The sequence below is a fragment of the Lethenteron reissneri genome, chromosome 12 (genome assembly GCF_015708825.2).
Source record: "Lethenteron reissneri isolate LAM-NWPU_2019-01 chromosome 12, ASM1570882v1, whole genome shotgun sequence".
NCBI lineage: Eukaryota > Metazoa > Chordata > Hyperoartia > Petromyzontiformes > Petromyzontidae > Lethenteron > Lethenteron reissneri.
Genome location: NC_083790.1, coordinates 3,016,289 through 3,031,184, shown reverse-complemented (window position 1 = coordinate 3,031,184; position 14,896 = coordinate 3,016,289). Strand labels below are relative to the sequence as shown.

The window sequence follows — 14,896 nt, the reverse complement described above, 5'->3', positions numbered from 1 at the left end:
AATGACAAGTAGATTTGCACTTTTTTGTCGTTATACTAATGAATGAGACCTCCTCATGCTATGTCCGTCACAGACATTGTTTGAGCCTACTTCACCATCCGAATAAGTGTGGGATGTGAAGCTTATTTGGTTAATAAAGAGCATTGACTACCATTACTCAGCAGTGTAAGTGGGTACAGACCACGGTCAATCGACCTGCAGGTCGCGTGTGGTGGGATAAAGTGTGGGTACGTCCGCCTATTCCAAGACGCCTGGCCAGTGAGGAAGAGTAGACCAAAGCCACCCACTTCGGGGGCCCTCTCTCTCTTGAAGGCCCCTCTGCCACCAGCAGCGAGCCGCACCTCGAGCCCTTGAGCTCTCAACCTCATCATCGCGACGACACGATGCCATCCTGTCAACGCGGCCGCGCAGAAACCTCGCACGCGGTTTAGGAGCTGCAGACGCCCCCCCCCCCCCACTCCAGCACCCCCCCCCCCCCCGAAGGACGAGGAGGGGGCTGGGAGGTGGTGGCGGGAGGTGTCCCACGGTGATTTTAGTCCGCGTTGGTGAATTTATGGTGGACATCGAACGGGCGGCGTGCAGGCGCGCAACGATACGATGTCCCCGTTCCCGTGCTGTGCTCACCACTCGAGGCACTTGCTACGTTCCCTGCCACCCGCCCCCCCTGGAGGTTCGTACCGTCACGCCCTCGCAGTCGCCGTTCTTCTTGTTAAGTCCCCCCACGGCCTGTGCTGGGGTTCGATACGGAACATTCCATCGCAGTCGTTTATTTTTATTTTTGTTTACTGACGAGGCAAGGAAAATCAATCCCCCTTCCCTCCCCGTCTCCCTTACGCATCCATCCCAATTCACCCCGGCAGCCTCCATCTATAACTACTGGACTACATCGTTGCTGAAGATATATGTACACACACGGATAAATATAACCTCCGGGAGCTAAATGTTTCCAAACAAAACGAGGGGGGGCAACTGTTTCTATTACTTTGTTCTTGTCGATGTCGTCTGTCAAAGGATACAATTTTCAATCTTCATTTGAAGCTTTCGTGACTGCAGGAATCCATACTCTTTGGTTCTTTCGGTTAAGTCACGTAGGTATAAAATAAAATTATACATACGTGACTTTACCGAAAGAAGCAACGAGTATGGATATATTTTTTTGATTTAAAGTGTTCGTGACTGCAGGGATTCATATTCTTGGTTCTTTCGGTAAAGTCACAATTTTCTTTTTGCGAGTAAATGTACAACTTTAAGCTCGCGGTGTTCCGGATTGGACATCTTCAGGAGTCGAACTGATATCCTGAAACATGCCAGGCAGCGGTGCGTGTCAAAAGCATTGGAGCGTTTAACCGCCCTCAGACACAGGCGCAAACGTCACCGCTCAGCGCAGCTTCACCAAGCAAACTGTACAGCCTCACTGGGTGCATACGTGTAAGTGTACAGTGTGCGCAAAATGTATAATGCTAACTACAAAACATGTATTCTGTCCATTGTATGATTTTGAAATGTGGCTATTGTGAATGGTGGCTGGAATAAGCAGCACTGGAGCCATTGAGCCAAATTGTTGTCATTATGAGGGCGACGGCTTTATTTCAGGTATTTTATTCTTCAACCTTGTTCGCATAGAGTGCGAGGCAAAATGACCCATCGTCATTCAGAAAAATTGGTGGAGCCGTCTGGAAGATGTTCTCTGGACAAAAGTCCTACATACATACACACACACGCAGATCAGCGGTGTGGCTGAACGATTTGGGGAAAATATTAAATTGCGATTTTTCTGACATTTCTATTGCGATTTTGTTTGCGATTAAATTTTTTAAGTCAAGCTTCAGTTCAATATTCACTGTGTAATAGATTTAAAACATGTGATGGAGCATTACCACATGATACCATCAAAATATGAACTGCTCTATATATTCTAATGCAAGTATGATAACTTAAAAAATATTTATTGCTTCCATCATGTATTTATTAAAATGTTTTAATTGAAATAAAACAATGAAACATAGAACATTTGTTAAGTTAAATAAAAAAAAGTTATGGTAATAAAAAATAAAACAATTCCAATAATAAAGTAAGAGGACTTTTCAATCGCAAAAAAATCGCACCCTTTGCGATTTGCTAATCGCATTGCTTCAAATTGCGATTTCGATTTGAAATCGATTAATCGTTCAGCTCTAGTGTAGGTGGGTGCTTTGTACCGATGTTCATTGCTGTTAGTGCTGAGCTTCCTCCAGCACCAACGCGAATATTAGTTGTTTTATTCTGAAGACAGCTCACTACAAGGTCCCCCTCTTCCCTCGGGGATTCATGTCTCAGCGGGCCTCATTTTTAAGAGTTGGTCAGAGAGAGAGAGAGATAAAAACAAACTACATTTTCCAGCCCATAGATTTTGTTTTTACTCTGTGAATTCCAGTTAGGTTGACTTGACAGGGTTAAAACATTGCTGTGTATTGAAGAGTGGCGAAGTGTCTGTAACATCAGTTTTACATCTCTTCCAGACACACACACACACGGCTCTGAGGCACGCAACGTTTGTTGGGAGGCACAGGGCTGGGTTGTCACTCAGGAGAAGAGGGGAATACCCTGACAAACCGAGTCGATTTGGTTTCCTCCAGCAAACTGTAGACTTCTCCTGGCAGTCCGACAATTGAGACGTGACCAATCCACTCAGTTTGACTCTTTCCATGTGATGAGATCGCGCCCCGGCGCTCCAATTGATGACGGAAATTGTTTCGTTTCATTTATTATTTCAACCCTCGCATGCCAACATCACTGTAGGACTGAACGATTAATCGATTTCAAATCGAAATCGCAATTTGAAACAATGCGTTGAGCGAATCGCAAAGGCTGCGATTTTTTCGCGATTTGAAATGTCATGTTACTTTCTTATTGGAATTGTTTTATTTTTAGTTAGTATAACTTAATTTATTTAACTTAACAATTGTTCTATGTTTGATTGTTCTATTTCAATTAAAACATTTTGATAAATACACGTTGGAAGCAATTCATATATTTTAAGTTCTCATCCTTGCATTAGAATATAGAGAGCAGTCCATATTTGGTGGTATCATGTGGTAATGCTCCGTCACATGTTTTCAATCTATTACAAAGTTAATATTGAACTGAAGCTTGACTTTAAAAAATTTAATCGCAATCGAAATATCTGTCAGAAAAATCGCAATTAGACATTTTCCCCAAACCGTTCAGCCCTATTCCACTGTGCAGGTTTTGCGGTTATGGAATAAGTGGGCGGTAGGGAGAGGTCGCGTAAATAACACCGCAGCGAATAGCGGCATATTGGGACACACAGCACGACAAAATAACAACCGGCTAATGCGTGCTCACCGATGAGAGGCAACTGTCAAAACAATTATGCCAAGCGAAAAGAGATTTTTAATTATAGGGGCAATAACTACGCTCTTCCTCGGGTCCCTTTGTGCTCTCATAAACATTATAATTACCCGCATCCCCCCGAGGCTGATCAAAATCCTGTTTCTCTGCTGCTAAGGGTCAACATTTTATAAAGTGAATCCACAGAGGGCCCAAGCCCTTCCCCTCGCCTGCATTCTGCTCGATTGCTCCGCGACTTCTCGCTGGATTGTTTTAATCTGGGTAAACGCGCCTCGCAGTGATTCACAGCGGCTTTCTCGCGAGGCCAATATTCGTGATGAACGCCGCGCTGTAAATTATTGGGCTCCCATCAGTCATTCAATTAATGGAATTGGTCACTCTGAAAATAAGAGCCGCCAACGAAAAAAATCTCTCTTTTTTTTTTACTAAAATGTAAACCCCCACCACCACCACCACCACTTTAAGATAAACCAGGCCATCCTTTCGGAGTAATAACCACGCGGTGTTTAAGCGTCTCCCCGCCACGTTAAGTATTCTTTATTGCTTCGTCCTGACCGCCGTCGCACCGGGGCGCGTTGCGTTATCGACCCTGGTCGCGCGCCTGGCGCCTGCCTCGGCTTCGTCTTCCCCATCGGCTCGGTCGCGTCAAACGTCACGCAAAGAAGCCTCCTCCCACGGCGCAAAAATCGCCTGCTGCTGCTGCTGCGCATCACGCGCGGCAAGCGGTAGACATCTCCCACCGCTCCGCTGGTAGGGGGGGGGGCAGACGAGGATGCGGTTGCCCTAGAGGCTTAGCTATTTAAAATGTTACCAGGCATGGCCCACTGAGTATACATAGCTCAATTTTCAGAAGCCACCTGGCCACAAACGATAGTCCTGCTAAAGTGGCTTGTCACGTGGACATTTATAAGCAGCCAAATACTCTAAAAGCACGTTGCTAGTTGTGGAGGGGAAAATCAGAGGACCCGGAGAAAAATCTATGCTTCCGCAGGGAGAAACACGCAAACTCCAAATATACATTCTAGATTTGAAGCTTTCATGACTGCAAGGATTCATATTCTTAGTTTTTTTCGGTAAAATCACGAAATATACAGCAGCAGGCGTCAGGGTCGGGATCGAACCCACGACCTCCTGCATCCCAAGCGAGGTAGTTCACATCTCCTAGCCACCGCGGCGACCGAGTTGCGAGACCGATGACACTCAGGTGTGTGGACTCACCTTAACAGAGGCATTCGATTGAGGCTGGGGTTTTAATATGGGTGGCGGAGGGGCTAGGGAAGGTGGGTGGAGGGTGCGAGGGTTGGGAGGGCGGGTGCGAAGGGGGGGGGGGGTCAATGCTTTATTGGAGAATAACCCGCGGTGATGCCGGGTAGCAGTCAATAGAGAATTGCGCGCAGGCAGCCTTCTTGGGCGCTTTAACGCACCACGTTAATCTCCGCAGAGCACGCTCGGGAAACGCGTGCGTCTGCCGCACCAACAAAAAATAAATATCTATACCGATCTTTTTCCATAGCGCAGATTAGATTTTGTATCGCGGCGATCAATAAGATACACACACCTTTGCCGGAGAAATCCGTAATTTGTAAATTCCCGGGAAGTGTGTTTGGACGGTCATGTGAAAAAAAAAAACGCGGACTGGTCTCGTTGCTGTTTGCTGCTGCCATTATCGCAGGGAGGGAACGGTTTCTTATAAAGTTTTGACATTTTAGCCGCACGACTTTAATCTCTGACAATATCAAGACAGAGCCCAGCGGGGCCAAAACTCTGAGATTTCATTTTCCTTTCAGCGATAGAAGGAAAACGTCCTTGCTTTTTCATGTTCATTCAATAACGCCGTGTATGATCACCGAAGCGGCAATAATTCAAGTTAGCTTACGTATTAGTTAACAACCCGTGCTGGAAGTTGATGCACATGGACCTATAGACAATATACAATGTACACGTACGGGGATTTGTCAATCCGCTGCTGGATGAAGGCCTCCCCCACACCCGCGCGGGTCAAACGAGTTACCAAACCATACTCCCCCATGTGGATTCGTGAAGGTGTGGAGCACACATGTGGGAGCACAGTAGTACAGTACAGTAATGGATGTTTGCTGCAATGGAGCTGTCGCGCAGAGGTAATTACACCGTGCTCTGAGCCTGTCGGCCAGAATTTGATGTCCCAGTCACGGCTGACGAGTGTGGTTAAGGATGGTAACTAAAATAAAAACACACGCACAACCAGCATGCAGTGCGGTGAGGCCATCACCCAGCAGTTGATCGACAATGGTCTGAAAATAATAATGATTACGATTTCATGAATACTGAATTATTTTCAAAATCATGCTCAAACAAGCGTGGCATAGCACTCATCTGCATTGGTGACCTCGAGCCAGTTTTGGCAAATCCACATTCGTATGGTGGGGGTTAGTCTCTCCATCCGAGAACACCAACTTTCGCAAGGCAGTGTTATGTTTTATTCACTGCAGATGGATGGTTGGACGAGTCTAACTTACAACCTTCTAAATTCTTCTTCTTCTTCTTCTTTAGTGCTGCCTAACGGCGTGTGCGACTTCACGATGATATTGGTCCCGGTCTAGCACGGCGTGTAGAGTTTGTGCTGTTGTTAATTGTAGCCATATTTTGATGTTACTGAGCCATGTCGTTTTTGGCCGTCCTGGTCGTTTTTTCCCTTCGATTTTTCCTTCCAGGATTTGCTTTAATAGCTGGTATTTGTGGTCGTTTCGGGCAATGTGGCCTCGGTAGTAACACTTCCTGCTAATGATGGTCTTCAGCAGTTGCCTGTCAGTGCCCATATCTTGCACAACTTGTGTATTGGTGGTTTTGGCTGTCCATGGGATTTTCAGCATCCTTGGATACAGCCACATTTCGAAAGCTTCGAGCCTTTTTGTTGCTGTTGTTGTCAGTGTCCACGTCTCTACTCTGTACAGCAAAATTGACCAGATGTAGCAAAATGCAGCCTACACAAGCTGTATTTATATTCAACTGCAAGTACATATTTACGTGACGTGTTGAAAAATATTTACATCAGTCAAACACAGTGCACAGCTGTTAACTGCTTTCAATTATGCATTGCCTTGCTTCGACTTGATCCATAGAGACCTGAGTGACTCGTGTCGCATCTGCACGCTTGTCAAAATCTGTCTTTCCACGTATCTCTCTCTAAATCCATCTAGGTGTCTCTCCGTATCTCCCTCTGTAGCATGACTCTGACTCCCTCCCCATCTTTCTCTCAATATTTGTTTCTGTGTCTCAACCTGCCATGTCTCTCTCTCCATACATCTATCTCTCCGCGTCTCTCTCTTCCTCGCCCCATATCTCTTTTGGTCTTTATCTCTTAATTTCTGTCCCCACGTCTCTCTCCCTCTTCATCTCTCTCCATCTCTCTCTCTGTGTGCTTCTCTCCATTTTTCTCTCTGTGCATCTCTCCATTTCTCTTTCTCTCTATGGTTTTACTCATCACTTTGTATCTCCTTCTTTCTCCGCGTGCATCTCTCCATCTCTTTCCGCGTCTCTCTCTCCATCTCTCTCCATCTCTCCGTGCACCTCTAACTCGCTCGATCCTCTCCGGCTCCCCCCCACCCCCCCGTGCCGGTAGCCTGCGGGAACCTGACGGGGATCAGCAATCCGGACACGGTGAAGACATCCGGCTCGCGGTTCGGCGCGTGGATGACGGACCCACTCGCCTCCGAGAAAGACAACCGGGTAAGCCACCTGGGTGGGGGGCGGGGGGTGGGGGCGTAGGAAAGGTGGTGGAGGGGTGGGGGGAGCAGGTGGTTGCCAGGGCGACCAGCACCAAAATTAGCGTCGCCATGGCGCCCAGAAGTGGGGCCTGTGCAAAAGTGATAACGCCTCATAATTTATTACTCTGGGGACCGCATTAATCATCCATTGTGCTTTTAAGGGAAGGAACCCCCGGCTCTTGATGCGATGTTTTATGCTGGGAAATGTTAATTCAATCCCAGTGTTTGTGATGCCTTTACTGTCGTAAATTAATGTGGCAGATTTTTCATAAACAAAATCCAGGCCTTTAAATTCCCATGGCCAATTAAGAATAAACGCTTCTTAAGAACATTATATAAAATGTATTATTGATGGGTTATTACAGGTCTGCCTGCAGCAAGGAAGTGGGTAAAAATAAATAGGTTGCGAAATTCAATGCAGTCTCTATGGGATTGTAGAGGATAGGATAATGTGATTGTTTTCTTCTTCAATATTCAGTTTTCACACAAGTGCTCCCAAACAGTAATAAAGCAAAACATCTAGGAGATGGCAACACAATTATCTTCCCCTTCATCAGTAAATAACTGCCTGCCATCCCGAAGTGCCAGGCACTGCCACGTGGTACAATTGAACATCGCACGAAATCACGTCTCACGCTATTGATGGAACAATATTTGGCAATTAAAGCTCTTTTTTTCGTTCGTTTAAATTGACAAACAAACGAGAGTTTGTACACTATTGCGTGCACGCTTTGCTGCATGTCTCTACCCAAGCGTAAGGCTCAGCAACTGCCCCGGGGTTTCCACGTGGCCCAAGCTTTCACCACGAGACGCTTGTGGGTGTCTTCAATATCCTCACGGATGGCCGCAGTAGTGCGTGCCAAAAGTTTGATCGCATGTAAAATTAAGCGATCTGCGCTGTTTTTAAAATGCTCAACGCGTAACCCAAGCTAGAAAAACAAAAACTACATTATTCACATTTTTTACCAGGTAAGACCCACTAGAGGTATGTAGCTCTTTTTCAGAAGCTACCTAGCCAGAAATGAGATCCAAACGAAGTGGCTCATTATGTGGACATTTATAAGTCGCCAAATACTGTAAATACATTTCTAAATGTGGAGGGAAAAACCAGAGGGCCAGGAAAAAAATCTACAAGACCATGGGAAGAGAGACATGCAAACTCCAAATATAAGGCATCAGGGTTGGGATCGAACCCACGACCTCCTTCATACCAGGCGAGGTAGTGAACATCTTTGCCACCGTGGAAATCCACACTCACAAGCAGCGGCTCTGAAAAGTTTCCAGACAATAATCTGTCGTATTTTTTTTAAGAACAAAGCGATCGAAACAAAAAATGTTAGTTTTGCGACAAGACTGCCGGCTATCGAAAGAAAAAATTCCCTGACAAAATGCTGACCTGTCCAATTCAAATTAATTGACCGCTATTCTTGCCGTGCGCTGACGTTGATGTTTATTTGAAGTGGATGTGCACGTGTTAATTTTTGCAAGTCCGTGTGAGCTCATGTGAGAATTTTCCCATCTGTTTGTTAGACATTTCGTTGAGGATGTACCCATTTTTTTATTATTATTAATTTTAGGTCAGATGACGACTTTAAACTGATTCCCACATGCCGCCAAGTGACTGACGATAATTATTTCCCCACATGTTTTTGCTACGCAATCGGGACTCTCATTAAGCCGTTTGTCATTAAACCAGAAAATTGAACAAAAGTAAAACTATCCGAATAAATGAATCCAATATAATTCTTGAATTTGGGGAGGGGTGTGGCTGGTGGGTAGGGGTGGTGGGGGAAGCAGCGTTGCTAAGTGCTAATTGTAAATTATAATTTCAAGTATAGCAAGCACCAAACGCAGAAACAATGATGTGGATATTAACATGTTTTCTAAGTAACGCCAGACGCAGCAGAGAAATGTTGAAGCATGATAATTGAAAAATACATTTGGGGCACCCATTAAAATGAGGCACAAGAGTTTTGCAGAATCCAATTTTTTCTTGTTGCAAATTCGCCGCTCGATATTGTACATCGATTTCTTTCCCAAGTCAAAAATGCTGTCGCTGAGCAATACGTTTCAAAATATCAAGTGGCACCAACAAGACACGTATCCTACATCTCGAACAAGAGCTCGTACGAATTCATGTTGAAGGATTAACTGTTGTCCAAGGCAAACTAATACTCGTTAATTCACGTTATATTTATCACGAGAGAGTATGAGGTCATTCTCCCGGTTTCTGCTTAAGTGGCCCCTGTGGAATGGAAATGTTATTACAGCCACATTGACGGTCAGATGCTGACAATGAGTGAACTTCAAGCCCTATTTGCAAGGATGCTCTCCTCTGCTTCACAATAATAATTGCACACTTTTAGCATTCACGCCGCAATTCCCGTAACACGAGGCTATCGCGGCGGCGCTGGATGTCACGCAAAGTCTGTAGCCGTTTGACGGTTGGGGGGGGGGGGGGGGGTGATCGCAGCATGTAATTCCCAATTGAGTAATTTGCGGGTAATTTTTCAAAATAAAGCGACCACTTAATATTCGCAGGGGATACTGTTCGGGGAGAATGGCGCAAATATGAAATCCTTGAATATTTATACGATTTCAACTACTATTTTTATTTTGCCAGGAAAGCCCCACGTAACTATGTTTTTTTTTTCAGAAGCGTCCTGGCCACAAATGATAGCTCAACGGAGTGGCTAATCACGTGGAAACTTATAGCAGCCAAATATCCTCGACGCACGTATCTAAATGTGGAGGGAAAACCCAGAGAACCTTGGATAAAATTCCACGTGACCACGGGGAGAGACAAGAACACTCCAAATATACAGCAGGGGGTCAATGTCGGGATCGAACCCACGACCTCCTGCATGCCAGGCGTTGGAGTTAACATCTCACTACCATGGTGCCCCAAGGTTCCATTTAGGGTGACAGCCAACCTTGCAGCACTGCGGACCGATCCAGGAGGCACCTCCCAACATTCGTCACTGGTCCTGTCCATCCCCCCTGCGTTCGAATCACTGGTGATGCGGACCCACCCCTCGCGTGACCCCTCGCGTGACCCCTCGCGTGACCCCTCGCGTGACCCCTCGCGTGACCCCATCTCCCCCTTTCACCCCTTTCACCCCTCCCCTCTCCACCCCGCCCCACACACACACAGGTGTGGTACATGGACAGCTACCTGAACACGCGCTCGGTGCGCGAGTACCGCTCCATGGCGGAGTTCGCCACGAGCGACACCTTCGTGCTGCACCGCCTGCCGCACCCGTGGGCCGGCACGGGCCAGGTGGTGTTCAACGGGTCTCTCTACTTCAACAAGTACCAGAGCAACATGATCGTGCGCTACTGCCTGACCACGCGCACCATCCTGATGCAGCGCGTCCTCGACAAGGCCGGCTACAACAACATCTTCCCCTACTCGTGGGGCGGCCACACCGACATCGACCTCATGGTGGACGAGAACGGCCTCTGGGCCGTCTACTCGACCAACCAGAACGCGGGCAACATCGTCGTAGGCAAGCTGAACCCCAACACGCTGGAGCTGATCCGTTCGTGGGACACGGGCTACCCGAAGCGGAGCGCCGGCGAGGCGTTCATGATCTGCGGCAAGCTGTACGTGACCAACTCGCACATGGCCGGCGCCAAGGTCTACTACACGTACAGCACCAACTCGAGCACGTACGAGTACGTGGACATCCCCTTCCACAACATGTACTCGCACATCTCCATGCTGGACTACAACCCGCGCGACCGCGCCCTCTACGCCTGGAACAATGGCCACCAGGTGCTCTACAACGTCACGCTCTTTCACATCGTGGCCACCAGCAGCGCCACAAACAACAACGTGTGAGTGAGCACGGAGGTGCCGCGGGTTTCGGGCGGGGGGGGGGAGCGGCGGCGGGAAGTGGCGGGGGACGGGGGGCGGGGTATGGGAGGGGGGGGGGGAGTGGGGTGGGTGGGGGGCGCGTCGACTCATTCAGCAAGGGGAGCGAGCGAGAGAACGGCGACGCGTGAAGTGGGACGATCGGAGCGGCTGAATTTGTAAAGGGAGCGAGGAGCCGAGTTAGGAACGACGACGTCGGGCAGAGCGATCGCAGAGACCGTGAAGAAGAAACGCAGTGGAAAAGAATACAACATTGCGTGGGTCGGACAATCTGTGAGACTGAATCCACGCGGGAGAGAGAGAGAGAGAGAGAAGGAACAAAAGTGCATCAACGACGACGAAAGCTGCTCCACCGACGACGGTTGTCACATCGAGAGCAGGACGGGGAGCCACCGAGCGGAGGAACGTTTCCGATGTTTGCGTTCTCGCTCCGAACTCTCGCCCACCGCCCGTCGAGGTCCCGATCCATCCCCGCACACCGACACAAAACGGGGAACGTGGCAATAATCCCTTCGTGACGGAGCAAGTGGCCCTTTGCTTCCACTCGCCCATCAAACACGACGACAAAAAAACGTTGAATCCCCACTTGCATCGAAGCCCCTGTGTAATTACACTCTGCAGGATGATATTGTTTCTGCCTTTATCCACCCCTTTGTTTTTAATGCCGCGACAAAGTGTGTTTCTCAGTCACCCTTCTCGCAAACACGGAATCTGTGCGTTAAGATGTAAATATTCATTTTTTACTTGTAAGATGAAGGTTTGTCTTCCTCCTTCGTCCAGTTTTCTTAATTGGCAAAGTACAAACGAAAAAACGGCAATACAAAAGCAGCCAATCTTGAGTGAAAATATCAACATTTGGCGTAAATCGTCCTTAGATCACAGTTCACGTCATATGCTCGGTGATAGACGGAGGAGCCGTCAGGGATTCGTGGCGTGGCGACGCTCGGATCTCGCCTTCGACGTCTTGAGTTCACTTTCAATTAGGATATACGCGGTCCCTGCTGACAACCCCTTTCATTGTGTGCGCGTGACAATATATAACTCGTTTTTTTTTTTTTTGCGTGTGTTCGTTGGTTAATGAAACAAAATTGGCGCGACGCTCGCTATGCTTTGTTCCCACAACCCACCAAGCGATCGGCTCTGCGAGCTCCGACCTCCGGGCCGTTCAGCTCCGACCTCGCGAGGAAACCCGTCCGGGGAAATTTCGTAAGGCCGGAGACGCGGAAGTCATCACCGTCACCGACGCCGCCGGTGCCGCAGCTCGCCGAGCGGTGGAGCCCTTTGGGGAATGTGGCAGTTTCCAGTTTCAAACGGCAACAGATCTGCAGGGTGGCCGGTTCCACAGACGGAAGATCCCGCCTCTCCGATTAGCACAGTTGGCTACGTACGGTGTGAAAGAAGTTCAACGTGTATACAAAGAATCGCCGCGCTGATGCTGTTGTGAAGTCCACGGTGGCGAGATGTTATCTGCCTCGCCTGGTATGCAGGAGGCATGGGCTCGATCCTGACCCTGACGCCTATTGTATATTTGGAGTTTGCGTGTTCTCCCCGTGGTGGCGTGGATTCTTCTCCGGCTCCTGCGGTTCTTTCCCTACACATTTAGAAAGAACACGCGTTTAGAGTATTTGGCTCCTGATATAAATTTCCACGTGATAAGGCACTTCGTTGAGCTATCATTTGTGGCCAGGTCACTTCTGAAAAAAAGCTGCATAGCTCAGTGGGCCTTAATTGGTCAAATAAATCGTTCTTATTGGACATCTGTGAAAAAGAGCATTATAGCTTACCAGATTCCTCCAGAAGATATAAACATTCTGATTCGATGGCGAAACCCCTTTTACCAAGATGTGTTGCTGTCACTCCGGAGGAGCTCTCGCAACTCAGCGGATTTGCACGCACGCACGCACACGCGTGTGCACACGCACACACACGCGGGCACATCTACAATGAGACGCTGCCACAGACATCCACGGCGTCACGAGCCACAAGCAAGCAAGCACGGTGGAGCCGGGTGGTGGCCGTAAGAGTGTATTGAGAAGGACGGCTTGATGCCACCGGCGGCGGTCAAACCGCACGGTGGTGGCGGTGACGTCGCCCCGAATCCATCGATGATGAGGATCTCCCCGGAAAGCCCCAGATTAGTGGCGGAGTTGGAGGGAGTAGGATGGCGGAGAGGAGGTGGAGCGGGGGAGTGAGTGTAGCAGTGTAGCCGCATTCCGACATCGCTCCACGTCGTCTTGCGAGAAGGTTCCTCAGTTATTTTGGGGTCATTTGAATTTGAAAGAAAGAAAAAAGAGACCTTCAAAACACGTTGGTTGTGTGGAGGTTTATTATACGTGCGGATGCTCTGTAAATATAAGTAATAAAGCAAGTTATTGGGGGGGGGAATAAGAAAAGAGACTCTTTTAGGGAGTGACATATGAAGCCAACATCATGCATAACAAAAAATATTAAGCTATAATCAAAGTTGGATGGTAACGAAAAAATGTTGACCCTGGGTTGAAGTATTTTTTTTTCTCTCTACCCAACACCCCTCCTCTGACCACGGCCACGGAGCGAGAGACCTCCTGGCACACGGTGGAGGAGCGACGTTGAGCGCGGTTATTCCGACGCGTGATCAACGCGTCCACACACGTGGCCTGGGGTCAATTACTGCCCCTAATACGAGCGATGTGGCACCAACAATAACAACAACAACAAGCAAACCGTAAACAAAAACAACGCTAGGGGATCACATTGGGACCACTGGTGCTGCCACGTACAAATGCTCGGCCGTGCTGCGATGAGGAATCCCAACGTTTCCCACGGGATAGACCAAACGTTACGCAGGCAGGGTTTATTGTCCCGCGATGATTACGGAAATACATAAATAAATCGCCCAATGCAGCCATTACCCCGAGCGTATAGGGCACTCCGAAATACCGCCCCGATAAATCCCGAGGGGATTTAAAACGGCTCCAATTTTCGGCTGTTTCGATGAGTGCAAAAATTTATCTTTATGTTTATTTTTTACTGCATAGTTTAATAATATTAGCTCCGACGTGTGCAGTTTATCGCATTTGTAGAAAATCATACTTTGGCAGTCAGCAATATTGTGTAAAACATCATATCTTCTTAACTCCAATAAAGCAAACATTCGGAATACATTCTGACAACAACGCCACTCGCATTTTGGGATATTTAAGGAGCGAGAGAGCGAGAGATGGTCCCCACTCGTGTATGCCACCCATCGCAATCTGAAATCAATGTCGGTGTTCTCATCCCCCGACTGATGAAATGCATCGAATTCGGGTAGACGCAGTATGCAAGTTTCCCCAACGCAACCAGGCCAAGACAGACCACAAACACATTGGACACCGGGATTGACGGCGAAAGTGGCAGTTTACACCTTCTCTCGGGAACCCAGAGAGCGGGACAGCCTCGCGACCCAGGCAGGCTGTTCTTTACGGAATGTTTGCTCAGTTGATGATGGCTCAATTTAGGGATTGACGGGTGTGGCGTTGGGCGGAGGGAGGGAGGTTGTTGGGTGGGTGGGAGGCGGGGAGAGAGAGAGGGGAGTGAGAGGATGGAGGGTGGTCTATGTTATTGATCAAGTGGCAGGCACGATAGACAAAAGGCCACATTTTTTATATTCATGAGTTTTTTGTTCGCCTTTGAGTCTATGTTTTGTTTTTCCACGATCGTCAAAGAGCAGAGAGGGTTTGCTCATCTCATTCTCTGTGTACGTAAAGATGCCTACTCATAGCACTTTTCCAATATAGGATTTTTCAATGACGATGATGATTATAATGGTTTTGTATCGACAGGAGCCTTTATTTCCCCCTCTGTGCTCACTTTTTGGGGGTGACCGTGCACACGTGCCGATACGTGCCGTCGGGAGGCCTTCATCCAGCAATAGATTGATCACGGGTGATAATAGGGATGA

At 48.0% G+C, this 14,896-nt stretch overlaps 1 protein-coding gene across 2 annotated transcripts in view; it reads left to right on the top strand.

Annotated features, from left to right (window-relative positions):
- Positions 1-14,475, top strand: part of OLFM2 (olfactomedin 2) — a 97,097-nt gene extending 82,622 nt beyond the window's left edge. The window contains exons 5-6 of one of the 2 annotated variants that reach the window (XM_061550441.1): positions 6,953-7,059; positions 10,252-14,475. In XM_061550441.1, coding sequence (XP_061406425.1) covers positions 6,953-7,059; positions 10,252-10,941 — 797 coding nt within the window. In that variant the 3' untranslated portion in view covers positions 10,942-14,475. The remainder of the gene's footprint in view (positions 1-6,952; positions 7,060-10,251) is intronic. The other variant, XM_061550442.1, reaches the window with a different exon arrangement.
- Positions 14,476-14,896: the final 421 nt, after the last annotated feature.